The 26,857-nt window shown below is 43.7% G+C and overlaps 1 protein-coding gene across 7 annotated transcripts in view; it reads left to right on the top strand.

The window, feature by feature from the left end:
- Positions 1-26,627, top strand: part of cskl (c-src tyrosine kinase-like) — a 53,615-nt gene extending 26,988 nt beyond the window's left edge. For all 7 annotated transcript variants that reach the window (XM_018745240.2, XM_018745242.2, XM_018745241.2 and 4 more), the window contains 9 exons: positions 1,047-1,140; positions 4,187-4,252; positions 4,517-4,616; positions 4,764-4,854; positions 5,044-5,117; positions 7,560-7,755; positions 9,795-9,881; positions 10,057-10,245; positions 24,196-26,627. In XM_018745240.2, coding sequence (XP_018600756.1) covers positions 1,047-1,140; positions 4,187-4,252; positions 4,517-4,616; positions 4,764-4,854; positions 5,044-5,117; positions 7,560-7,755; positions 9,795-9,881; positions 10,057-10,239 — 891 coding nt within the window. In that variant the 3' untranslated portion in view covers positions 10,240-10,245; positions 24,196-26,627. The remainder of the gene's footprint in view (positions 1-1,046; positions 1,141-4,186; positions 4,253-4,516; positions 4,617-4,763; positions 4,855-5,043; positions 5,118-7,559; positions 7,756-9,794; positions 9,882-10,056; positions 10,246-24,195) is intronic.
- Positions 26,628-26,857: the final 230 nt, after the last annotated feature.

Raw genomic sequence — 26,857 nt, 5'->3', positions numbered from 1 at the left:
GTGCTCTGGTTTCCTCCCACAGTCCAAAGACATGCTGTTCAGGTTCACCCACAGTGTGTGAGAGACACAGAGAGTGTGTTCTGCTGATGTATGGATGAGTGACCCATTGTGAGTAGTGTATCTAACAGTGTAAGTCGCCTTGGTGAACAAGGTGTGTGGGCTGGTAACACTACATAGTGTCCATTGTAAGTCGCTTTGGAGAAAAGCATCTGCTCAATAAATAAATGTAATAAAGTGGAAGGGCAGTGAATGCACTGCACTTATCTATGAGCTCCTCTTCCCTCTATGTGTGAGCATGTGCATGTTGCTGTATGTCTCTATTTCTGTGTGTGTATTTACCCATGTATTAATCCGTGCGCTTGGCTCCCTTACTGGGTCCATGTTCTCACAGTGGAGTTCCTGATACTGTCAATGTGCAAAAAGGGTCTAAGAGATGGAGAAGAGAGGTGTCTTCTAGAATAGATTGTCTAGTTTTCCCTTTTCTGATATTTCATTCATAGTAATTTCTGTGCTCTTCAGCAGTGAATTTTTAGTTTGAAATCACCTTGATTTTTGAATAATGACTGGAGACAATCTACCCTTTTACCCTTTTTTAACCACATAAAGCTGTGATTTGTTGTTTGAGTTCCCTTAAGCAAAACATTGAGCTACTTTTCACACACACACTGGTTTTCTGAAATGTAATAAATACACCCAGCCACACAGATCATTCGTATTTTGTGGGCTGATGATGCTCACACTAAAGGCTTACAGCCTCAAGTCAGTTATTTCTGTAAGCAAAACCAAGAATCTAGCAGCAAAAAAGGATAAAAATTTCCACTGATTTTGCTTTGACCACAAGCATCTGCTGCTCATAAAAACAATTAACTTTTCCAGAAGAGGGACTTATTTCAGGAGGGACACATTAAGAACCCTGCCGGCAACCACCTTGACCTGCACTAATTTGCCACCGTGACGCCCACCTCAGTTTTTACCTGCCCCTTCCACCTACTTGTGGTTCACTTCAGACCCATCTCTAATCTCTGTCTCTTTCTCTCTGTCTGCAGCATTATACCAAAGATGCAGATGGGCTCTGCACTCGACTCATCAATCCCAAAGTCATGGAGGGCACGGTGGCAGCCAAGGACGAGTTCTCCAGAAGTATGAGACTCAATCTGTCCCTTCCAGGAATTAATCTTATTGAGGCAGTGCGGTGTGACCTCCCAATATGATGATGGAGAGAGCTGTTGAATGGGAAGTCGCTCCTCTCATCTTGTCTTCAGGTCCCATGTTACAGCAGTATTTCCTGTATGCTCCCTCACTGCGCCAACCGCTTGTGGTGTTTTAGTGTTCAGGAGGAAGAAGAGCTTCTCATTAAATCATTGGTGCCTGATTTCTCACCCTTGTGTGCCTTTTGCTTTGTTACTGAGCAGAGCAGATGTTCAGAGTACACCCATACCTTGCCTAGCAGGGCATTCTGTAAGGGGATCAAATTATCTGTATTTCTTACTGGGGGGAGGTTGGTTACTAGACAAAAAAAAAAAAAAAACCCAAAATAGAAGGTATTTTTATGCATGACAGCACCAGTATTTTTTGTGATATTTCTAACAGAAATACACTTTAATTCTTTCATTCATAGACACTGGTGCAAGGTTGCAATGTTCTGGAGTCTACCATGCAAGCATTTTGATGTTAGAGGGTGGCACAGCGAGTAGCTCTGCTGTCTCACAGCACCTGGGGGGTGCAAGAGGATTTGGGTTTGATCCCTACTCAGTGTGTGTGGAGTTCGCATGTTTTCACCGTGTCTGCGTGGGTTTCCTTCGGGTGCTCTGATTTCCTCCCACAGTCCAAAGACATGCTCTTCAGGTTCCCCCATACTGTGTGAGTGATTGAGAGAGAGTGTTCCACTGATGTATGGATGAGTGACCCAGTGTAAGTAGTGTATCTAGCAGTGTAAGTCACCTTGGTGAATAAGGTGTGTGAGCTGATACTGCTACAGAGAGTTTATTGGAAGTCGCTTTGGAGAAAAGCGTCTGCTAAATAAATACATGTAAATGTAGAGGCACTGAGTTGCATTAGAGCCAAATGTTTGACGTTAGATTGACTAAAGTTGATTGCAAGGTGAAAGCTTTATTTGCAGGAGTGTAAGGTTTTTCATGCTATTAAAGCTTTTTTCATGATTGTGGTGCATATGGCCATAGCAGCACGCTGAGAGGAGGGGCAAAATCCTCATCATTCATTTAAACCTTCCTCAGCAGCAAGAGGACATGCGACCCTCAGAAGGAGCCCCATGTATCACACCTTCACTGTTATCCCTCACCAGTCATCGTTTCTGTGAATACCACAAAGTGCAGGTTTCGCATGTATCCTGAGGGTGCCTTAAGTCCTGCTCCCAAAAGGAGCCTTGTGTGTCACAAGGATTTATACTCGTGCAGGTATAAACTCGGTTATTTAGTTTATTTCTGTAAGTGCTCAAAGCAGCTGGGTTTGTATTTGACATTTTAGTGTTATGCTGAAGTACAGGCATCCCTCAATTTACAAACTCTTTATCCAAAATTTTGTCAACTCTTTGCTTTTAATACCCAATTTTCAGTTTATTAAAAAAAAAAAAAAATCTGTATAATGACATTTATCCAAAGCATGTCCAAAAAATACTGAAATTCATGCGTCGTTTGAGGGAAGCTGAAGTTCATAAATGTACTGTAGTTGCCGCATCTGCATCAAGATCTTGCCGTCTGCTTGTGGTCTAGGAATGTGAGTGTCACTTTAAGAGACTGTGGCATTATGGGAAGTGTGTGAAATTCCACAGATGACTGACAGCCATTTTGGGTGTTTTTTTTTCTTTTTTTTTCGAATGCTTATGGAAAAGGGGCGTGGTGGCACAGTGGGTTGGACCGGGTCCTGTTCGGGTCCCACTTGGGGTGCCTTGCGACGGACTGGCGTCCCGTCCTGGGTGTGTCCCCTCCCCCTCCGGCCTTCCGCCCTGTGTTGCCGGGTAGGCTCCGGTTCCCCGCGACCCCGTATGGGACAAGCGGTTCAGGAAGTGTGTGTGTGTGTGTGTGTGTGTGTGTGTGTGTGTGTGTGTGTGTGTGTGTGTGTGTTTATGGAAACAGCAGAAAGTTCAGCTGCTGGTTTTTTGGGAATGTGAGCTCATTTTAGCAGCAGGGTGCAGTTTTAGAAAGCTGTTCAGAACACGGCATGCTCAGCAAATCCCTGTTTTGTTTATTGCTCATCGTGTGGAGAACTGATTCATTAAACAAAAGTGGGAATTATCTCAGAGCAATAAATGTGGAAATGTTTCATATTGTGCTGAAATAATGGGTTGATAGTTATATAGGTGTTTCACAGTGTTCTGTTGAAATGTGAGAAAATTTCTTTGACGTTATTGGATGGGCTGAGTATGCATTTTCATTTTTTCCCCATTTTAGAAAAACAGAAATAGGCTTTCAGTTTCCGAAATCACGATCTCTGCCGTTTTCGGGAATACATTAATTTAGTAAATTGAGAGATTTCTGTATTAGCCCATTTTATGAAAAAACGGCATATATCGTCACAACCCATGTAGAGATTTTTGGTCTGTGGGATCCCGTTATTTCAGAGATGGGTGCAACTAGCAGATTTTAGCAGATGACTACAGCTTGTTTCGGAGCAATGCACAACACACCTAGCTAGTTGATCTTGATCAGCAATGTTGCCACTACAAGTACAGGTGGTCTCCGATTTACGATGGTTCGACTTGCAACTTTTCAGACTTTACGATGGTCAGCTGGCAATAGACATTCAGATTTTGATTCCCCCCCCCCCCTTCCCCCGGCAAGCGATACGCGGGGCGATACTCTCTCACGATGCTGGGCAGCAACAGCAATCCGCATCTCCCAGTCTGTCGCTCAGAGGTGTGTATTAGGTGTAATGCATTTTCGACTTACGATATTTTCGACTTCCGATGGGTTTCGGGGAACGTGACCTCGTCGTAAATCGGGGACCACCTTTGCAATAAAACCTAATTCCGTCTTTCACCGTTTCATTAAGTGTCTTCTGTAATGGAGGCACTTGCTCCTTGTCTTTGTGGGTCGGTGAGCTGCGTTAGGCTTTGCTGGATTCCCCAAAGACCCGCCCCTTTACTGCTGCTGTTATTGTTAGAAACTCATCTTGCAGATCTCAGGAATTGGCTCTCTCCCTTGTGTCCCCCTCCCACACACCCACATAGGTGGCTGGGCTTTGAACCGCAAGGAGCTGCAGCTGCGCAAGATCATCGGGAAGGGCGAGTTCGGAGGTGCGTGTTCTTTGCTCCGCTAATTACTGCGGCCAATTTCTTTGGAAACACCTGAATTTTGGAACTGTAGCAGGTGTTAAATTTGGCCGTTACTAATAACTGATGATGCATTTAAAAGAGAGTGGCTGTTCACATGCCGTTCTCTAGTTATTTAAAATGGGGATAGTGTTTACATACACTTTAGATGTTACAATTTTGCACATAAAGATCAGAGTAAGACCCAAAACTGATTGGTGTGTGTGTGTGATGTGTGCTTTCTCTCAGACGTGATGGAAGGTGACTACAGAGGCACCAAGGTGGCTGTGAAATGCATCAAACACGATGCCACCGCTCAGGCCTTTCTCGCCGAGGCCTCCGTCATGACGTGAGCTAGTGTCCGACCACGTGCTTTGCTGAGTGTGTGTCCGTTATTCTCTGTGTGTTTTTTAACTGTACGTTGGGTGCATGCGGGGCTCATCAAGAGAGCCATGTTCATAGTGTCCAGTGCTAACAGCTCCTTTCCTATTTACAGGCAACTTAGGCATAACAACCTGGTTCAGTTGCTGGGTGTAATTGTCGAGGAGAAAGGCATCCTTTACATTGTCACAGAGTACATGGCCAAGGTCAGTACGTCCGTACCCCCCTTGTAGCCTGGCTGGGAGCCATGTGCATCACGTGAGGGAGCATATTTATACCAATAACAGAGTGTGACATCTGAAAAAAATGAAACATTGAAAAAAAGGAGCAAAACCACTAGTGAGTGTGTGTGTGTGTGTGTGTGTGTGTGTGTGTGTGTGTGTGTGTTCCATCAGGGAAGTCTTGTGGACTACCTGCGCTCGCGTGGCCGGACAGTGCTGGGAGGGGACTGCCTGCTCAAGTTCTCACTGTGAGTGTACCCAAGTACTGACTGAGTACTGCCACCTACTGGTCAACAAAACTGTTAACATGTATTCATATAGCTGACACTTTTCTCCAAAGAAACTTACAATTTTAAACTATCTAGAGCTATTTACACATTTCTTTACTGGAGAACGGTGGCACAGTGAGTAGCGCTGCTGCCTCACAGCACCTGGGTGGTGTGAGAGGACGTGGGTTCGATCCCCGCTCAGTCTGTGTGGAGTTTGCATGTTCTCCCCTGTGTCTGTGTGGGTTTCCTCTGGGTGCTCTGGTTTCCTTCCAGAGTCCAAAGACATGCTGTTCAAGTTCCCTGCATAGTGTGTGAATGACACAGAGAAAGTGTGTTTCACTGATGTGTGGATGAGTGACCCAGTGTAAGTAGTGTATCTAGCAGTGTAAGTCACCTTGGTGAATAAGGTGTGTGGGCTGGTAACACTACATGGTATCCATTGTAAGTTGCTTTGGAGAAGAGTGTCTGCTAAGTGAATAAATGGAGAAATTTAGGGTAAGTACCTTGCTCAATCGTACTACAGCTAGATGTGAATTCAGACTTGCAACCTTTGGGCTCAAAGGGAGGAACTTTAACCACTATGCCCCCAGCTGCCCGTTTATTCAGATGAATTTAATTTACTTGCAGAGAACACAGCTTACCATCTGTAAAGGTACACAAAGTTTTCGCTAAACTGTCAAACGTGTTATAACCTTAAAATATAGTCACATTGTATTTATGTTAGATACTGTGGAAAAACCAGAAATAAGTAATTAATATATACTTTAATTGTAATAGTTCTCTTAAAGTATGAATTTTTATTTGCGTTTTGTTTTATCAAAATTTCTGATACAAAAGGAAAAAAATTCCTTAGCACATCTTGGTTCCATTGAAGTGCTTTATCTTTACTATCCACAAGTAGTATAGTGGTTTGAACTGCCGCGTTCCACTCCAGGGTTCAAATCCCACCGCCCATTACCATAAACCTTCAGCAAAGTACTTGCCACACATTTTTTCCAGTAATGTAAATTTTTCATATCCATCTTGTACTTCATTTAAATTTTAGGCACGTACTGTAAACTGATATTTGTTGGTGTCCCTGTTGCAGGAGCTTTTTATGTGTTCAGGCTCTTAATATAAGCGAGTCCCATACAATAAAAAGCTCCTGTAACAGCTTACGAAAATGTATAAATATACCCATGTTATAAAATAGCCTTCTTATTCGGTACAGCAGCATTTTTGCCCATTTATTTGTTACTTCCACAATACATATTTTATTCACTCCCTACTGTGCGTCTTCTGTTTAAGAATTAAGAGCAATTAAGTGTCCACTTCACGTGAATTGCGTGTCTTTGGACTGTGGGAGGAAACCAGAGCACACAGACTGAACTGGATTCAAACCTACAGCTGAACATCCCAGGCACCGTGAGGCTACAGCGTTAACCACTGTACCATTGCGCTGCCCCAGAATATTAAAAATAAAATTAACTACAATACTATATATTCTGCTTTCTCCCCCACCTGACTAAAGAATATATGTATTTCAAAACAGATATATTTTTCACAGTTAAAGTACCAGGTTGAGTGCTGCTGTTAATTTGTTTAACGTTCAGACACTGGGGCAGTGTTACCTCTAATTTCCAGTGGAGCCCATGTGCAATGAACTAGGCAAGATTTTTAACCATACCCGGAGTACCGTGCACCGTCCAGAGTGTACCCTGCCTCGTGCCCTGTGCTTTGGGGACAGGCACCACACCACCACAACCGTATTGGACAAGTGGTGTTTGATGATGGATGGACGTGTGAAAGTGTTTGAACATTTTTACTTATTGTATTTTCATCTGAATAAATGGAGCAGTAACTGCGTTGTGCAATTTTTATTGATTTTGACTTACTGAATATCTCAGAAACACATGAATATACCAGAAAGTTCCCTTATTCAGAACATTTCTAACATTTTATCACATTCCATGTATTGTCTACATGATGTATGTGGTCAGGTTGCTGCAGGTGAGTCAGTTTGGAGAGTACGTTGTTTTGTTTGCCCCAGAAAAGCTTAAACAGTATTGGAGAACTTTGTGGAACATTGTGGAGCCTCATTGAAATTTATGGAACGTTGTCCATCAGCCTTAGTACATAAAAGTGACGTACTTGAGCGACCATTAAAAATCATTGGATTATACCGAAATTTGGCTCAGGTCTATTTTATGCCAAAAACAAATGACAGGAAGTAGTGAGACTTTGGAAAAACATTTTGGAAGTTTTTCACTGGCATCTTTTTGTATATTCAGGCTAAATGTTTTTGTGTGTGTGTGTGTGTGTGTGTGTGTGTGTGTGTGTGTGTGTGTGTGTGTGTGTGTGATGAAGCACTGTCACACAGTGTGTGTGTCCAGCAGAGATGAAGTGCCCTCAGTCTGAAGCTTGCTTTCCGAATGCTTGCAGGGACGTGTGTGAAGCCATGGAGTATCTGGAGGCCAACAACTTTGTCCACCGGGACCTGGCAGCACGCAACGTCCTCGTGTCGGATGAGAATATCGCAAAGGTCAGCGACTTTGGTCTCACCAAGGAGGCGTCGTCCACACAGGACACAGCCAAGCTGCCTGTCAAGTGGACAGCACCTGAGGCCCTCAGGGAGAAGGTGGGTGGGAAACCTGTGGGGTATCCTTCGGTGTGACAAGAACTCTTGTACCTGTCAATGGCTGTTGACTCAATGCGTCCTTTGTGTGTGGGTGTGTGGGTCGTCCTCGGCTTACAGCGGGGTTCATTTCAATAACCTCATTGTAAGTCAACTTTGTCGTAAGTTGCAAACTCCCTTTTGCCGTATTACATAAACCATAAGAATACACTTGTTCTTTGTGTTACAAGCATCCAAATTGCAAATTTTGAAATATACAAACCTTTAAAAGTTTTTAAAATTGCATTTTCTTCACCGGTCTGTTTTCCAAAAGTTTTTTTGCAGAACAAAAATGGCCTAATAGTTAGATTTATTCATTTAGTAGACGCTTTTCTCCAAAGCAACGTGTGTCTTGGAGAAAAATACAAAGGTATTATGTCAACAGCAGGAGAGACTTGGATGCAGACACACACGTGATTCTAAAGTACAGTTAATTTGTCACGTTCCAACATATAAACCAGTATGCATCACATGAGTAGGTGCGTAAGGGTTTATCCATAATTAACTAGTTTCTAATCACAAAACTGTTAAACATTTACACGTTCCTCGTGCTCTTTAGAGATCTGGGCATCTGCGGCATTTTTCTAAATTGTTACAGCTTTATCAGAGATTTTTACAGAAAATACCCCAGTGATTAAGTAGAGCTTTTCTATTACTTTGTTTTGGCAGCAAGGTTCAGCATTACAGGTGAAACGCTTTTTAGTTTTACCCACGTGATCCTCCAGTACTCTGAAGCTCACTCTCCTTTTACTTCACTGTTTGATTTACTGTACTTTGAGTCGGAGGTTATGGACAAGAGGTTTTTTAATTTCTAGTTTTTTTTACAGTAGACTTTTTTCATGTAAATAAAATGTCCTTGTCTGTGTTGTATCTTGTCACTCCACATGTTTGCTGTATAGAAGAACATCAAGACCCTGCACTTTGAGCTCTCAATGAAAATAGAGAAGTTTTAAACAAATTTTCAATTCATTATAGCTTAGTCTAATGTTTTAACAGTACTTAAGAATATACATTTACATTAACATTTATTCATTTAGCACACACTTTTCTCCAAAGTGACGTACATCTCAGCGAAAATACAATTTGCACATTACATTAAGAGAAAGATATAGCTGCAGACATGTGATTCTTAAGTAAACCTTGTTTACTTTCCACTTGATGCACCAATGTTAATCTCTCGAGTAGGTGCATAAAACACAGGATAGATTAATCCTAATAACCTACCAGTTGTGTTTTTTTTTTTTTTTTATTTATAATAAGGTACACAATCACATACAAGTACGTAATACAAGTAAGGGTCAAGCTGTATTGCTAAGCTTTTATTGATCGTGACGTAGATGGTGGATTTACACACAGTCCCAAGTTGTAAACCAATTTCCAGGCACAACTGAGTTTGTAAATGCAGGTACAGGTGTATGTAAGCAGTTAACATGTTTGAATGCTCTGTTGCATGACAGGGGTTTGTTCTATTTTTTCCCCAGAAATTATTCCTTTGAACACCAGTGTAGAGTAATAATGATATAAATAGGTCCTGTATTATAGTATTTTCATGCTACACTATTTTCACTTTCGTTTCTAAATGTCTTCTTTAGCGTTCTTTTTTACAACACCAAACCACTCATGTTTAACTTGTTTGCCATTGTTTAGAAAAAAAATTCAACAGAATTACAACTGAAACATTCTGTAAATAAAACATTTTTGTAAATAAGTCAATAAGAAATATGGTGCCTTGTAGTAGCAGCCAGCCGATATTATCGTACAGCAGAGTTAACGGTCAGCGTCAAACATTATGACCAAACACTGGGACCTGAAAGTAATATTATAAGGTTGATGAGACGGCAGTCGTAAGTCACGTATCCGGTATCTCAAGGACCACCTGTATGTGTTTTCCTGATGCTGAGAAATTTTTGCTGAAAATACTTTGTTGGGGGTGTCTGTATGCACCTGTGTCATACTCTCCATGTACACTATTACACACCCATCTCCCACCTGTTTCTGAGCAGAAGTTCTCCACCAAGTCAGACGTGTGGAGCTACGGCATCCTGCTGTGGGAGATTTATTCCTTCGGCCGTGTGCCTTACCCCAGAATTGTGAGTGGCTGCGTGACTTGGGCTCTTTGCCTGCATTTCATCTGCATGTCAATTATTTGGGCCTGTTTCACCAGCACTTCTCGTATCTCTTTGAAGGCAACTTTTAGATTTAAAGTACTTAAAGCTGAGGTTGACCTAAGGGAACCTTCTGCCCTCATACTTCTTCTCCCCACAGCCCCTGAAGGATGTGGTGCCACGAGTGGAGAAAGGCTACAAGATGGACCCCCCAGATGGGTGCCCGCCCATGGTCTATGACATCATGAAGCAATGTTGGAACCTGGACCCGGTGGCACGACCCAGCTTTCGACTGCTGAGGGAGAGGCTGCAGCAAATCAGGGCCAAGGACATCTACCTTTAAAGGAGGGTGAGCTTCTGTACTGCGGACCGCACCTGGAGGGTTGTACCAGTACCCTGGGCTATGGATTCCCCCTCTCCTCTGCTGATGACACAGAAGGAAGAGGCATGTCATATGACTGTGGTCCACACTGACCTTTCCCTCCCACCCCCTCAAAACATTGCAAGGGGGATGAGATGGGTCTTCGCTTCTTTTTTTTCTATTGGGAGTGGCACCTTCTATCACTCCACCTGGAGGTTGGTTGAGTTGAGTTGTATGGCATGCTATCCTCTGCCCCTCCCCTGTGTGTGTCTGTGTGTGAGCAGTTTCTATGCTCTGTGCCAAAGTGCCTCCAAAACACAGAGCCCCCACTCTCACCTCCCCCCCCCCCCTTCCAAGCTGGTACTCTCCACCTCGGGTTCATTTTTTAATGTTTCTTTTTAATAAAATTTTTTATTAATTTTTTCCACCCTGTCCGCTCAAGTACAGGGCAAAATTCTGACCAAATTGGAGACGTTTCAGACTGAACTCCGAAGAACCGAGGACGGAAAACAGAAAAGCGACTGGTGTGGGGAACACGTCCCAGTTGTGAATAAGACATCAGCACGTGGATGAGCTGTGCGCTTGTCTTCAAGGCGTTCACAGGACTGAAAAGTCTAGGCGATGAAGCAGTCCAATCCAAAAGATGAGGGTGGTATGTTGAGGGACTGTTGCGAGAGGGGTTCAACAGACTGTCCACATGACTGCGGAATGGGTCTTGCATGCTCTCAGTGTGAGACACTTGATTTGCCGCCTGTGCTATGAATGTTCTGTTTCACTATGCTGACATGTCTACGAATAAATCATTCCGTGCGACCAGGATGGAAAGAGAAACAAACCAAACCTGTGTGCTTGTGCCACTGTGGTCCATGATCATGGTGCTTTCCCTTAGTGACTGACGGCTCTGCACTCATGTTTTCATCCTGGTATGTGGTAAAACGCACCATGCTGCAGGCTGAATCATACATCGGCTCACTCACATTGCTACACTGATATCCGCGAAGGGCTCCTGGTGCTTCGTCTGGGGTCAACAAAGGGCTGTGATCCATCTTCTCTTTCCTCAAGGCTGTGAGGAAAATAAGGCGAGTGAACCTCTTCCACTAATTGCCTTACCACCATCTCTTTTTAAGTCCGCTTCACATATGTCATCACTTGTGACACAAAAGGAACTTAGCCGCCATGCTGAAATCAACTGAGGGATTTCACCCATCATGGTCTTACCCAGGAAACATTGTCGCTTCTCTGGGGTTCCACACAGGGTGTGTGTGTGTGTGTGGTGAGGCAGCTGATGGAGTAGTGGTTAAAGCTGCTGCCTTTGGACCTAAAGGTTGCAGGTTTGAATCCCCTTTCCAGCTGTAGTACCCTTGAGCAAGGTACTTACCCTAAATTCCTCCAGTAAAAATTACCCAGCTGTACAAATGAGTAAATAATTGTAAGTCGCTTTGCAGAAAAGCATCAGCTATATAAGTAAATGAGTATTTTTTTTACTCTTACCGTCTCTATAATTCCGCTCTGGTACGTACACAGCAGCTACACTGAGACCTTATGCATATTTACCATTGATGGATCTTAGGTTGCTTAGCTAATATTTTCTCCATTGTGATTTTGCTTAATGTTTTGTCTGCATTAGAGCCCTTTCTGATGGTCCAGCTGGCATCGTTCACATTACATGTCTGGGTCCTTAACCATTATGCCCCCTGCTGCCCTGATCATTAGGAAGTTAATGTGCCACATAGGGAGGAAACACTTACACATGTATGCAGCTTATAAACAGTGCTTTGGTCCTGGGCTGGGCTGCTACATTGTGCCGTCAGGTGTGATCAGTACTGCAGTCCGTATGTCCAGCCAGGGAGACGAAGTGTCGTCAGTGTACACAATTTCCAAGTAAAAGGCGCAACTACTTTGAACCCATAATAGCTGGCTCAACACATAACGTATAACGGTTGTTTACTTCCAGGATCGTTACATGATCATTGTGATTATTCCCCACATACAGGATTGAGAACCAAGTTGGTCACTAGTGGGGTGAATGGTGGTCCTGACTTTAAGGGCTCACACCTCGAGAGGGCTTCAGAAAAGTCCAGTATTAATTAATTTACTTCATTTAAAACAGTGGGTGGGCCTGTATTCACCTGGGGGCCCATGATTTCTTCCTATACCCCAGCTGATGAAAGTGTCTCTAGGCTACAGCTGTGACTCTCATATATCACCAGCAGGTGGCAGTTTGCAACAAAATCCCCCCCCCCTCCCCCACAGCTTACCTGGAGCCCAGTCACATGGAATATAGCCCCCGTCTGTCAAACTGAATTGGTGTGTAAAGTGTGTTTAAGCAAATTGCGGCTTACTCAGCGTACACGTAACAGTTTCCAGAATGTCTGACATCAAGAAAATACCATCGTCTTTGTTGACCTCTTACTGCTCCACACGTCCAGGGCAGCGGGTTGATGATGCTGTCCAATCCAACCTGTCCCACAGAGACAACTGTTTGCGCATGAGGGCATAATGTATGCTTCCACCCTATGTGAGAATTTGCCAGTGATGTGATAATAAAGATGAGGGTTTTTTTAATTATTTTTCATTTTTTAAAATCTGCTTTGAATTGAGGGACAGGATGGGGAGAGTATCTTAAGGTCTCCCTGTAAGCCAGAGATGTGACTGGATGTGTGAGACAACTGCTACGGATGAGGACTCCTAAGTGCGTCATTCCGTTTCTCACTGTCAGTGGAGGATGCAGAAATGGTACTTAATCTGTTGTGTCCTCTCTTCGCCTGTGTGGATTTGCATCTTTGTCAGGTCCAGAGAACATGACAACGTGTGACGAAGCAGTCGGGGGGGGGGGGGGGTCCAAATAGATCAGGCTAATCTCAAATTTTAATTCAAATCTTATTGGAAATTGTAGTAGTTTTATGTTTCTCTGCGTTCTTTGTCCTCCTTTCCCTGCGTCTGCAAGCCTCAGTATGTGCTAAATGCGCACTGGCCATATGGGCTGGCGAGGCATGGGCGAACCTGGGAATAAGGTGCGAATCATGCTTTTGAAGCAATTTCACACGGGTAGCGATGCAAGACGTGTCTTGTTTGAGCAGCACTGAATAAGCAAGACAAACGAGTGGAGTCCACAATGTCTGCTTGTCCGTCTCCTCAAGCAGCCACTGAAGTTGCTTTCCATCACATTTAGATGCAGGTTGTATAACATTTTGTCCTGTTTATCTCCAGCTCCACTTATGTGTGATTGGTGGGCCTTGATGCTGTGGTTAGATCCAGTATACACACATGGTATAACAGGTGAGGTGTCTCTGATTTGGGTTTAATAAGGCATCCACAGGTATGTCGCTCCTTTGACATTTCTCAAATCTACAAACCGCTCCAGACATCATGCACAGGCTATGTCTTCTTAGGACTGAGCTACACGTACATTACTGTACTTACAGACGCTGGAAGCTGTCACTAAGCTCAACATGGAGCTCCACCTGGTGCCTTTAACACCTTCCCCAACTGATGGGGAAAGATGTACATCATCAAGCTGCCTAGCTTCAGATAAAACTGATTTTATAATTATTTAAAGTACTGTAGATTGCTCACTCCTGTTCTGTATGCATAATATAACATTTGTTCTTCTCCATTCCAAACACTTGATTGGGTAATGATGCCCTCTGAGAAGCCACACAGCTTGAGAGTAGGAGGAAAATAGCAAACCTTGCTCTAGATAACTTTTCCCCACACTCATGTTCTTAGAGATTTTTTTTCTGTGAAAGTAATATATGAATAGTGTTAGATTACTAGAATAGACAAGGTAGTCAATTACAATTGGCTTTCATTTTTAAAGGGTAAAAATTCTGCATAAAAATACTCAGATTAGTTGGATTAGTATTGTTTTAATTATGTTTGCTTTAACAGTATGATTTTTCATGTTAGTGCTCAAACATACAATGAGTGGCACAGCATTTTTTTTAGAACGAAACCAAATGTTAATTTCAAGCAGCTGTCATTCACACAAAGCCTTATCTCTAAAGGAAATTAACATCAAATTGTCTTCTCTCCATTTTCATAAAGTATGAAACTTCAATACCTGTGCAGTGTTATCTCCATCTGTAATTCTGCCATTCAGTACTACCTATGGGTGCAGTAATTCAGCAGTTCTTAATCCCAGAATATTGGGAAAGCCAGTCAAATTCCAGGCATGAGGGGCATGGACCTAGAGGGACTGCACCCTTGCAATGGAAAATGGGTTATGTGGAATTTCATATCTGTCAAGGAAGGATCAATAGCTGTTGCAGGATGTGGAAAAGATATACTTGGTCTCACCTTTAGCGTGATGTCTGGAGCAAGGCCTCTTGACCTGGGTGGTTCCTCTCCAACTCATGAGTTGATAAAGGTACAAAGCTTGTGGTTTTACAGCAATAGTTGTCTCCAGCAGTGGCAGCCTCAGGACCCATTGGTGGATACCAGCAGTGAAGGAAGTTAAGGCTGAAAAAAAAGATGCCTTTTGGGCAACAATTTTGATTTGGCTAAGGAGAACCAAAAAGCCAAGGTTGCCACAGCAAAATCAGTTGCTGGTGCAAAAGCTTGGGCATCAGAGGAGTTTAGAGAGGCAATGGAGAAGGATCGTTGCGTGGCCTCAGAGTTGTTCTTTCAGTCATTCAGCATGACCCCACCCAGGCTCTCCTAAGCAAGGTTGGGGAAATGCTGACCAGCCCTGGGAAGATTGTTGAGCAGTGGAAGGAGCACTTTGAGGAACTACTCAGCAATCTTCCCAGGGCTAGTCACCATTTCCCCAACCTTACTTAGCAGAGCCTGGGAACTACTCAACCCAGCTGACATGCTCTCCTACCAGGGGGTAATGTTTGATGCCTGTGATTAAATAAAGCCATCACATTTTCTCAAGTCATGATGGCCTCCACAGCAGTTAGTTTGCAGGAGTGCATGAGATTCGCCTGGAGATGTTAAAAGCACAGGGCAGTGCAGCGGGAGCATGGCTCTGGGCTGGCAAACTATTGTGGTCTCTATATTAAAGAAGGACTAAGGGTGGCTGGCCTTTTCTGATTGTGACCATTGGCAAAACTCAAGGGCTTTGCTCCTGATGGTGAAATGGTTGGGATTAAAGTCAGCACCTCTAAGTTTGGGCCACAGTTCTCTTCCAGGAAAGAGTTTGTTCCCACATAAGATGGGAACAAATGCTCCTAGCATGAGAGTTGGAGGATTCCTGGAGTCTTCACGAGTGATTGACGGCTGGTAGCGTAGTAGTTAGAGCTGCTGCCTTTGGACCCAAAGGTCGCAGATTTGAATCTCACCTCCAGTTGTTGTACCTTTGAGCAAGGTACTTACCTTAAATTGCTCCAGTAAAAATTACCCAACTGTACAAATGGGTAAGTAACTCTAGGTACATTAATGTTGTATGTCGCTTTAGAAAAAGACATCAGCTAAATGAATAAATGGTGAGATGGGAGTTGTCTTTGAAAAAAAGTTCTCAGATTACTTCTCAGCCTACATTGCCATCTTCACCTATGTCCATGAGTTTTGGTTAATGATCGAAAGGAGATTGCAGATAAAAGCGGCCTAAATGAGGTATCTCTGCAGGACCATTGGGCTTAGTTTCCATGCAGAGTGAGGAGTGAACAATCGATCAAGAGGAGTCAGTTGAGGTGGTTCGGGCATGTCATAAGAATTCCAACAGTCAGCTTTTGTTGGAGTAAACATCCTATTGGGAGGGAACCACAGGGCAGACCGACATTAGCGAAATTGTCTCTCTCAGCTGGTCTGGGAACACCTTGATATCCCCCCATGAGGAGCTGGATGCCATTGGTGGGAAAGGAAGGTTAGGTCTGGCTGCTCAACCTGCTACCACTGCAAAGGTCTCCAGGAGAAGTGGAAGGACAAATTGACTGACTGACTATTCTATTATAAAGACCTGAAAATTTAATCAAAGGAGTTCTCCCAGACTAGTTATTTTACAAAGTGGTGTTACCTGTGTAGTTTGATGTAACGGAAGTGATGAGTTATGATATCCTTTTGGCAGAGTTTAATGACAATTATTTTTGGAAACTGATTAATTTTGACAATTGACAATTTTGGTACTTTTTTTGACAATTATGTTAAGACTGATTTTCATCATCTTTGTTGTCTTTTTAAATATTGTAATCCTGTAGTAAATCCAATTTAAATGGAATTAGTTTTCAGTGCACTTCAACACTGAAAATAAGGATGAATACAGGAGTACACAAGTGCAGTGCTGTTCATTGTCAGCATCCTCAACTGTTTGCACATCTGTGTGCTCATCTGCCATGACTATCTAACAATCTCAGTGGATTACTCTTTCGCTTTGTGTGGCTGGAAGTGTTTCATCATAGATTTCATGTTATTACTAAGAAGTTAGGGTACTGGGTGTCCTTATCTTTTGGGCATTTGATTTTGAACCCCTTGCACATGGAAAAACCAAAAGGGCAGAGGTGGAGAAGCGTAGCAGTCTGGTTGGGTGTTTCAAGTGATCAAGTCTTGTAGATATTCAATTCAATTCATTTTTATAGAGTGCTCTTCTCACACAGTGACACAGACATTAGGGAACAGATCTGTTGATGGTCTTGTGACTGTCATCAGTGTTTTGAATTTGATGTGGACAGAAGAGGGGAGATACATGGGAGCACTTTAGTAGGTCTAACACAACTCGTGCAGCAGCATTCTGGATCATCTGGACAGATTTGATTACGGAGGCCGGAAAACCAGACAGGAGAGAGTTGCAGTAATCCAGGTGAGATATCACCATGGCCTGGAACAGGTTATTTGCTGCTCCTTGAAGTTCTCTAACATTGCTTATAGACAATAATCCAAGGCATGTTTAGAGATGTTCTTGCATGCTTTTTGGTATTCAAAAATATGTAACCTGCATCTCAATTTGCCTAATTTTGACACTTCTAACAGGCTGAGAGAATGGTGTGCTCTCCCTTAAAGTACTAAATTGAGTGGAGACCATTGGCTGTAAATAGTATCTTCTCAGGACAGAAGACAATCTTTGTCCTGCAGTGACATAGTGAGAGCACCTCAGAAGGTCATTCTAGGCCCCAGTGTGCTACAGATCAGCAAAGTTTCACTCCTTCTTCCCTGTCTTATATAAACAGACAGAAAGTAAGTGGTACTCTTACTTGAAATTTGGGCATAATCGTAAACCTATTTGTCCTGCAGTTAGCATCCTATATTATAGCGATATCAATGCATTCTACTGATAGTGGTTTTTTGGAACATGGATGTATTTAGGGCAGCCTATATCTGAAGTGGGCCTGCTGTGTGGTGGATCTGAGGTTCGAGTCCCGCTTGGGTGCCTTGTGATGGACATGGCGTCTCATCCTGGGTGTGTCCTGGTGCCCTGTGTTGTCAGGTTAGGCTCCGGTTTGCTGTTTGGGATAAGTGAGTGAGTGACGTCATGCTGTTCATAGTCTGAACATCTCCTGCCTTCCACATTCATTTGTCCGGTGTGTGTGTGTGTGTGTGTGTGTGTGTGTGTGTGTGTGTGTGTGTGTGTCTAATGCCTCCAAGTTTCACTCAACTCTGGCATTAAAGTCTCCAGCAAAAAGATTTTATCTTTGTTGTCGATGCGGAGCCTCAGTTTACTCAAAGCCCTATTCTCAGATTCCCAGGAAGGAAAATGGACAACAAGAACAAAGGCAGAGTGTGTTTTTGCCAGCAGAGATAAAGAGTTATTTAAGTTGTTATGCTAGTGGGGATTTCAGTGAGGCCAGACAGAAGGCTGTTTTTAATTGCAGTTCCAACACCTTGTTGGTGGTGCTCCCCTTGGGTGTATCCCTTCCAGAAAAAGGTATAAACCCTTCCCCCTGTGAGGGAACCTTCATCCAGAAGCCTCCTCTCCATCACTGTTGTAACATTTGGGCTGAGCAGCAAGTACATCATAATTTTTTCATGTGGGACCTGTTTTTAGTAAAATTTTGGGAGGGACAAAGTTCAGATCTGTGAAATGTATGAAATATAGGCAAATGTTAATGTGCAGTAATCTACTACTCACTACTAGTATAAATGCTTGAGGTAAATACTGAGGAAATTATAAAGCTAGTATCCGCAACTATGGTTTAGTTATATTCTGAGTGTGTTTGTTTAAAAGGTTTTGAGAAACACAAGAACTCTGCAGACCAGAAAGAAGGGAAATTTGTTCACCACACTGGGACAGTACGAAAAAACTGAAGATTTCGATTTTGCAGTCGCAACCGTTGAAGTGGAAGAGCAGTCCTTTTCTGAAGCCTGTCAGTGTTAATGTCAAAAAGTTAGAGGTGTGTTTTCTTGCTCTTTTTCCACCACTTTTCAGTCTTCCCTCGCCTTAGAATAATTTGTTCTTAAATCACCCTTTCTAAGGCAAACTGATGAATCAGGCATAGTTGTTATTAGTTGCAATAGTAAAAGTTTCGATCCCACATAAGTGAAAGCGGGGGTATTAAATGAGACTCCTTAGTCAAATTCTTGTAACTAATTCTTGATACAAGCAACTAATTACCTGTAATATAAACACTAAATATCACATATATGTATGTGTGTGTGTATGTATATATATATATATATATATATACACACACATATGGTGCATGTGTGCGTGTGTGTGTGTGTGTGTGTGTGTGTGTGTATATATATATATATATATATATACACACACACAGAGTATATCTATGCTGTCTGAGTTAACATCTGAGCTTGGGGTATGTAGCTTTCACAAAAAGCTCACAAGTACATACAGAAGCACTGAAATAACTGTGTCCATTTAATAGGATTTGGTCATATTTCAGCATAAATGGATGTAATTTTTGGGTCTCAGGAAGAGATACTACCACTGAAACTAATGGCAGTTGCAGCTTTATTAGAATTCAACATTCAGGAACCAATTAATTTTGCACGGTGGGGGACGTCAATGTGTATTCAGCAAGATGTTTTGTGAGGGCTTCCAGATCATCCATCCAGGTAAGGAAAGGCAGGAAATGCAACAAACTGGCTGCAGTGGGGCAGCAGAGTCCCAACTTCAGTACAGCATGGTGATGGGATCAGTAGCTTGTGGAAGAGCAGTTTTGGGCTGTGTGCCAATCTTGGGAATATGACAAAGTCCAGCAGAAGGAGAAGCAGAAACTGATTTGTGAGAGGGTACACACAGCAATAAAAGAAGAGTTGGCTAAAATAACTGGGTTGGGAGCGTGGGTAATGTGGGAATAAGTACTGGAACGTAAGGTTTCATGGGTACTGCTCTGAAGAGCAGAGCACCACTGTATGAAGTTCTAGATGCAGGATGTTTATGATGTGTTGCAATGTCTATCCATCCTGTATACCTGGGTTACTGTTAATTCCCTATCATACCCATTATGTTTGAAGAGATCATCACCAGAGTGTGTCCTCAGCAGCTGCCCGAGAGCACTGAGTGAGGGCGACTATCCCTGGCTCCGTAACCAGGTGCTCAGACCATGGAAGAGTCTGTCAGTGTGAGGACAGCACACAGTAGGACCTGCTGGCTGGCAAGGGAGGCGATGGCAATTGTCAAGGAAGGTGAAAGAGCTAAATCAGCACGCAATGGTGGTGCAAGACTGGCAATTGATGGTCGACTTATGTAGGCACCTTGAGTTTCCAGCCACTGTCACAGAAACATCTTTGAGTCAAAACATTGTGTTGCTTGGAGTCAAAGCTGGAGGGCGAGGTGTGTGAACATGTGTTAGGTATCACAGGTAGTCAGAGGAGGAAGGTCAGGTTGTTACTGAAGCTGCAGAGAGTACCTCTAAGCCATGGCATCAAGGTAGCACTGCCTGGGTGCAGTATGGGTCCTGGTCAGCCCTGGCTGGGTTGCCTGCTGTTGAAGCTGCTGTTGTCTGATGATAAATGACCAAAATCACCTAACAAAGGCCCTGCAGCTTCTTCAACAGGCACACACCTTGCGCCCCAGACTTAACTGATGTCACTGAAGATTTGTCCAGGTGCGTCTCAAGGTGTACAATGAAAAATGTTTGGGTTCAGTTAAACTTTTCAAAGGTGCAACAAAAGAGCTCTTCCAAAGACTGGTATTGAGGTAGGGGTAGCTGATAGCATAGGGGATAGTGGCAGCTGATAGTGTAGGGGTTAGAGCTGCTGCCTTTGGACACAAAGGTTGTAGGTTTGAATCCCACCTCCTGCTATAGTGCCCTTGAGAAAGTTACTTACCCTGAATTGCTCCTGTAAAATAACCCAGCTGTATAAATGGGTAAATAACTGGAAGTAGTGTGAGCTAAATGAATAAATGTAAACCATAACTTAGCAGTGTTTGTTTCAGAGGGTGTCTTCTGAAGCCCCAGCAGTTGGCTTCAGAGGGTTGCAAAGTTCTCTCTGAAGTGACTGGTGCTGATGTGAATGGGACTGATGCTGCCGTGCTAATGTGTGGTTGTCTGGACCGCTGACGATGTGTGGCTGACAGGGCTGCACTCCCTCACATGGCCTAAAAATAATCGGGTGTTTGAGCCCATGTGCCAGTGCTGTGTTCAGTCAGCTGTGGTGGGCCTCTTGCATATGGAGGCTGTGCTGCAGATGGGGTCATGGCTGCAAAAATGTGCAGTATGAAGCATTCAGCACTGGTTGGTGGTACCTGACTTGGGCTCATCAATGATGTGTTCAGCAGGAGTGTATTGCAGGCAGGCTGGGTTTGTCATTCTTAAGTACTGCCCGTATCAGTTTTGGACAGTTGTGTTCAGCCATGTTTGGGTCTGCAGAGCTCAATTCATTTGGAATATAGTTCTGCAGGAGTGCATTTAACTTGAGTTCAGCCTGTTGGGTAACTTCATTATTTCATGGATTCTACACGAAAGGAGTCAGGTGTGTTGTGTTCTGCACCCTTGAACTGTCTCTTGAAAGCTGAGCTGAAACATTTAACCTCTAAACCACAGCATCTTGATACCCTCAGGCTAGGTGTCACGGTGACACATGATTGACTGGAGAGTGTCCATGTGGATGATCCTGTGTTTTTAGCCTCCCAGGTCGAACGGGGAGCTGCTCTGCAAAAAGAAAAATCATTTGAACTAAGTTGAATACTTTGAATTTATTTCTGTCTAGTATAAAGATCAAAATGACACTGGATGAAAGTTCCTTAAGCAGGCTTTAATAGAGCTCTTCCAAAAGTGTGGCATGGTGAAAAATTGGGATGCTGTTTCATGTGGTAAAGGTGCCAGGTTGTTGGTCCAAGCTGAAGCTCGATGATTCTAAATATGTTCTGACAGTAGTGCAGTAGATTATTTCCTAACAAGAATCAGCTTGATTTTTCCATTTCAATTTCCTTTCTCAGCATGACTTAATATGACCTGTTTGTGTTGCGCTGTTGAAAGTTGAAGTCAGAAGAGGGAGAGCAAGGCAAGACAGGAGGAGACAGTGGCCACCAAGTGCCCCTTCCCCCCCAGCCTGTGATGTAACAATGGTGATTTTGAACTCTTTAAATAGCCCGACTCTTGCCTGGGGTGGAAGGGGACTGGCTGGCATGCTAGGCTTGACTTTGTGAAATATCAAGGTTTCTAGATGCAGAGGGAACTTATTTCCTGCTCCAGCTGTCAGACCCTATTCATGTTCCCCAAATGAATCCACTGGGCCCCAAAACCTCCCTATGGACAATGCAGCTCAAGCTTGGAAACCCACAGCTCCTACTCCATTGTGTCTCTGCATGGCCCCCTCCATCCCTTTTCACACCGTGAGTCTACCCTACCTGACCAAGCCGTGAATACTTTGTTTGGTGAAGTTTTCTCATTTACCAACTGGGACATCCAGCATCTGGAGGTCTTTGCCTCTGTTTCCACCTTGGTTTCTGAGCATCCTATGAAATCCACTCAAATCTCTACCTTATTAATGACTTTCACCATTACCATCTTCTTATTGATTGTACTTGAATGTATGTATCTGTGATGTTCATGAGAGAACCGTGCCAATTGCAAAGACTTCAACATCTGTATATGATGAATGGGGTATGTGTGTATGGTGCGCATTAAATGCACACTCAGTTTTTACAGTGATTTTAAGTTTTCAAAATGTGTAAAAACTTCAAGTACTTGCACTTGGGAGGAAGAATTGATCACTGTTAATATTAACAAACAGTACATAAGCTGTGACAAAAGTCTACCGTGTCAGGACAGAACAACCCCACCCCACCATGGTTCCCTCAGCTGTCTGTGCTCATTCAGCCTGGGGAGGACTGCTGTGGCCCTATTTCACCCCACTGGAGTCAGGTGCTTGGTGGGACCATAGTACGTCCGGGGCCTTAAGGCTGGGAGGGTGGAGGGGGTCAAGATCTTTATTCAGACAAAGACTAAACCCCAACTTGAATCAAGACCTGGGCAAGGGGTGCTGAGTCAAGTTAATGGAACCCCAGTGTATCTAGGGTCCATCTGGGAATTTTAATGAGCAAGGCATTATAAATCATCCAACTAGAGAGAAGCAAGAGTCTCATCCACTGTACATTCGTGCCTGTTCTTGTGGCTCCCAGGGAAGTGTGTTGACTGGCATCTCATTGATGGAAGGCGCGACTGTGGCCCCCTGGGGATTATTCACATTTATTCGGACCAGCGGCAGTGATGAGTGTCTTGCTAAGACACATATGAATGTAGGTCCTAAAGAGAAGTTGCCATAGCATTTCAGCACCAGTTTCATGTTTCTACACATTTCATCCAGAAATGGAAAGATGTATTTTTCCCAATGTCACTGATGACCTGCTCAGGCATGGTTATTGCCATGACCTGTTAGCTTAATCACAACTGCTGCCCCATGGGCGGTGGGTGCGGTGGTGCAGCGGACTTGGCTGGGTCCTGCTCTCTGGTGGGCCTGGGGTTCGAGTCCTGCTTGGGGTGCCTTGCAATGGACCGGTGTCCCATCCTGGGTGTGTCTCCTCCCCCGCCAGTCTTGCGCCCTGTGTTGCTGGGTTAGGCTCCAGTTTGCCGTGACCTCGCTTGGGACAAGCTGTTTCGGACTGTGTGTGCGCGCTGCCCCATGGTACTCACTGAGGGTGCTGACCGATGGTAATGTTGCTTAATGCTCCATTGACCATCAAAAGCCACTTGTGTCCATGGAGTCCTGAGGTACCAATGCCAACCAAGGCAGAGAGTTTGAGTCAGTGGAAGAAGCTGGAGCCCAGCACAAGGACCAGGGTCAGTCCTTAAGCTGCACATGTGTGTAATAGTCTATGACAGGCTGAGAATGTTTTGGCAGGGACCCAGACTTCTCTCTCTTTGGGTCATCCAAGTGGGACATCCTCGCTGACAGTCTGATGCTGTGGGCCAGATTACTCACTGGCCGGCTGGGCTGGGGAGATCATGCAGGCCCTGGGGTTCTGCGACAATCACAGGGTTTCATCCATGTACATTACAGCCACACACACACACACACACACACACACACACACACACAATAGAAGGTGCATACTCATCTGCATGTGCTGGGAGCAGTTGCACAAATTGGAGTCCATCTGTGGTTCTCATAGCCACGATGTTGTCGTACTAACAATCACAGTGGTTATGGCACCGAGGTCACAGCCTCAAAAGCTTTTTCCGCATATTATTCCTCGGTTGCTTACATTCACATGTATTTTTTTATCTAGTTGATGCTTTTCTGCAGAGTAACTGTGTTAAGTTACCTACAGTTATTTACCCAGTTATACAATTTAGAGTTAGTACCTTGTTCAAGGGTTGTACAGGAGCAGGTGAGAATTGAACATGTTACTTTCAGGATCAAAAGCAACAGCTCTATATTTAGCAAACAGCTTTTTTTTTTTTTTCCAAACAGATCATAGATTGAGCATTTCTTTATGTATTTTATTAGTGTAATTCAGTCTTAGCATCTTCTTATAGTGCACTCTTATCAGGACCTCTCCTGGACTCCAACTCACTGTGTCCTTAACCGCTACACCACCAGTGTACCTGAGCATTCCTAAATGCTTAAAGTGTTTTATTTTTTATTTCTGTCTTGCAGAACTGAGGACATGTCCAGGTCAGCGTAAGGCCAGAAAATCTGCACTGACTCCTGGACTGGACTGGACAGCTCGACAACACGGGGTCTACCCCCCCACCCCCCACCCCCACACACAAATGCGGATCCCCCACAGCTCCATTTTTTGGCCATGTGTGTTCTGAGGTGTGACTTAAGCCTGCACTGATGTGACTAACTGTGGCAGCTGTCACTCACTAATGGCCTCGCATATCCATTGCTGATATGGTGTTGGTGCCAGGCTTCGGGGTGAGGCAGCCGTGGGCCGGTTCTTGAGGGGAGGGGGGGCGAGGACTGCCCTGTGCATGGACTCTTCAGGGTGACGAGAATAAGCGAGAACTGTTGTCCTTTGGATGTGGCAGCACTGGCTCTGCTTTTGCTGTCCCTCCCAGACAAATACCACATGTGAAGTTAACATATGCATTTGCCTAGATAATGTTTGTCATTTTGAGCCCTGTTGTTTTTCTTCAATTGCTTATTTATACTTTTCGTTACAGAAATAAAACTGAGCATTGCCTACAATGCGCTTCCATACGCCGAAAACCTTGGTCGAGGCTGAACTACCAAGAATGGGACCGGCAGCCATAAGTTCTGTTTACCATACACACAGCAGCTGGCATCACTAAACCTCGAATAGTGGTTAGTTCATCAATTGTCTTTAATGGGCGTCGGCTCCATCATTAAGTGCATTTACAGGAATATTTGCAGGTAGTAACAATAAAACATGAGTTGTTTGTTATCTCATAAAATACTATGATTTTGTTGTTATGTGTGTGCTAGTGGTCCCATCCGTGCACATTTTCTTCCCAATCTAGGAAGTGTGCTGTGTTGGGGGCAGCAGACAGTATTGTGGTCACTGCTGTTCCTTTGGGATCAGAAGGTCACAGGTTCAATTCCCACCCTTGGCTGTAGTGCTCTTGAACAAGGTGTTAAGATACAAGGTGCTAAGATTGCATGTCAAAACTCTAGTTCTTTATATGGGAAGGTTATAGCACTCTGTAGAGGAGTGTCAGTGTCTAAATGAGTAAATGTGTGGGCAGTGGCCTGGTGGTGTTTCTGTTTACAGCAGCAGATATTGTTATCAATCCTGTAAAAGACCTCTTTCACATTTCAGTTCTCAGTAGAGCTTCCTGTAGTGTGTGTAATTAATTGTAAAATGAACATTCTGAAATGTTTTAAACTTTAGTCTTCCTAACTAGGTGCCATTACAAAGTCCAGATCCCCTAATTGTGACACTGAACATGTGATAAGTCCACCTTCCCCTCATGGATAGATACATCAGACTGCACTGGTGGAAATCACCTTTGTATGTTGTTGATAACTCTCACACAGATGGAAGACTCATGACAAGCAGGGCACCTGGTACCCTGGGGAACAGACACAGGATCAAAAGTAATGGATCAAACTGAATGACGACAAAACTGAGTAAAATGCGTCTAATTAGAAAAATGATTTTGTACAAATGCAGAAAAAAATCGAAGTAGGATCTATAGAAAGTAGGGATGTTGATCTTTGCATTAACAGTACATAGTAGAACAGCTCAACAACTTTAAAAATAAAACTTTCTGCATATAAGTGTCTACCTTTAAATGAAGTTATGTTCTCTGTCAGTTTGTCACACAACTGGGCAGAGAATACATAAATTAATCTTGCAATATTTTATCAGTGTGTGGAAGCAGTATTGTTTTCTGCATGAAAGACCAACTAACCAACATCTCCAACCGCCTACCCGGCAACACGAGGCACAAGGCCGAGGGGACATAACCAGGACAGGTTGCTAGTCTGCTGCAAGGCACTCCAAGCAGGGCTCCAACCCCAGACCCACCATGCCCCCGCATGAAAGACTAAATAAATTTTTATTCTTATAAAGCCAATAAATAAGAAGTGTACTGAAGAACAGAAACCGTGGATATGAATTTTGAAATAAATGTTGTAAAGGCAGTTACATGCACCAGTCATTAAGATGAATGATAAATGTTGATACGTGCAAAAGAAGTGATATCTGTGCCGGAAAAAAGTTTCTTTGTTTACAGATTTGTGTTCACACATTTACATTCACCAGCAGAAGCGGATGGACATTCCAAGCTGTCAATAACGTAGGCACACGGTGGTTAGTAAGTGACTAGTAAGGATTACTCTGTCACCAGAGAACATCATTGGCTGTGAGCTGCCCAGACTCCAAGACCTGTATAGATCCAGGACCAGAAAGCATGCAGGCAAGATCACCACAAACCCTTCCCGCCCCAGCCAGAACATCATCCAAACCCTCCCTTCTGGAATATGATATGGAACAATCAGGACTTCAACAACAGAAACGCAAAAATAGCTTTTTCCCTGAAGCAGTGTCCCTTATCGTTTACATTTATATTTAATCATTTAGTAGATGCATATTCTCCAAATCCCGTCCTGGGTGTGTCTCCTCCCCCTCCGGCGTTATGCCCTGTGTTGCCGGGTTAGGCTCCGGTTCACCTCAACCCTGCTTGGGACAAGCGGTTGTTGACGATGGATGGGCGATGGGTATTCTCCAACGAGACGTACAATTCAAACTTTGACCAATAAACAAAAGACAAAGCAAGGAATGATTCTGAATCACAACTGGTTTGTCTAGTAGCACCATTGCTCACATTACATGAGTAGCTTCCTACAG

This window comes from Scleropages formosus, chromosome 5 (assembly GCF_900964775.1).
Source record: "Scleropages formosus chromosome 5, fSclFor1.1, whole genome shotgun sequence".
NCBI lineage: Eukaryota > Metazoa > Chordata > Actinopteri > Osteoglossiformes > Osteoglossidae > Scleropages > Scleropages formosus.
The sequence above is the reverse complement of the archived record's forward strand: the minus strand, read 5'-3'. Positions and strand labels throughout refer to the sequence as shown.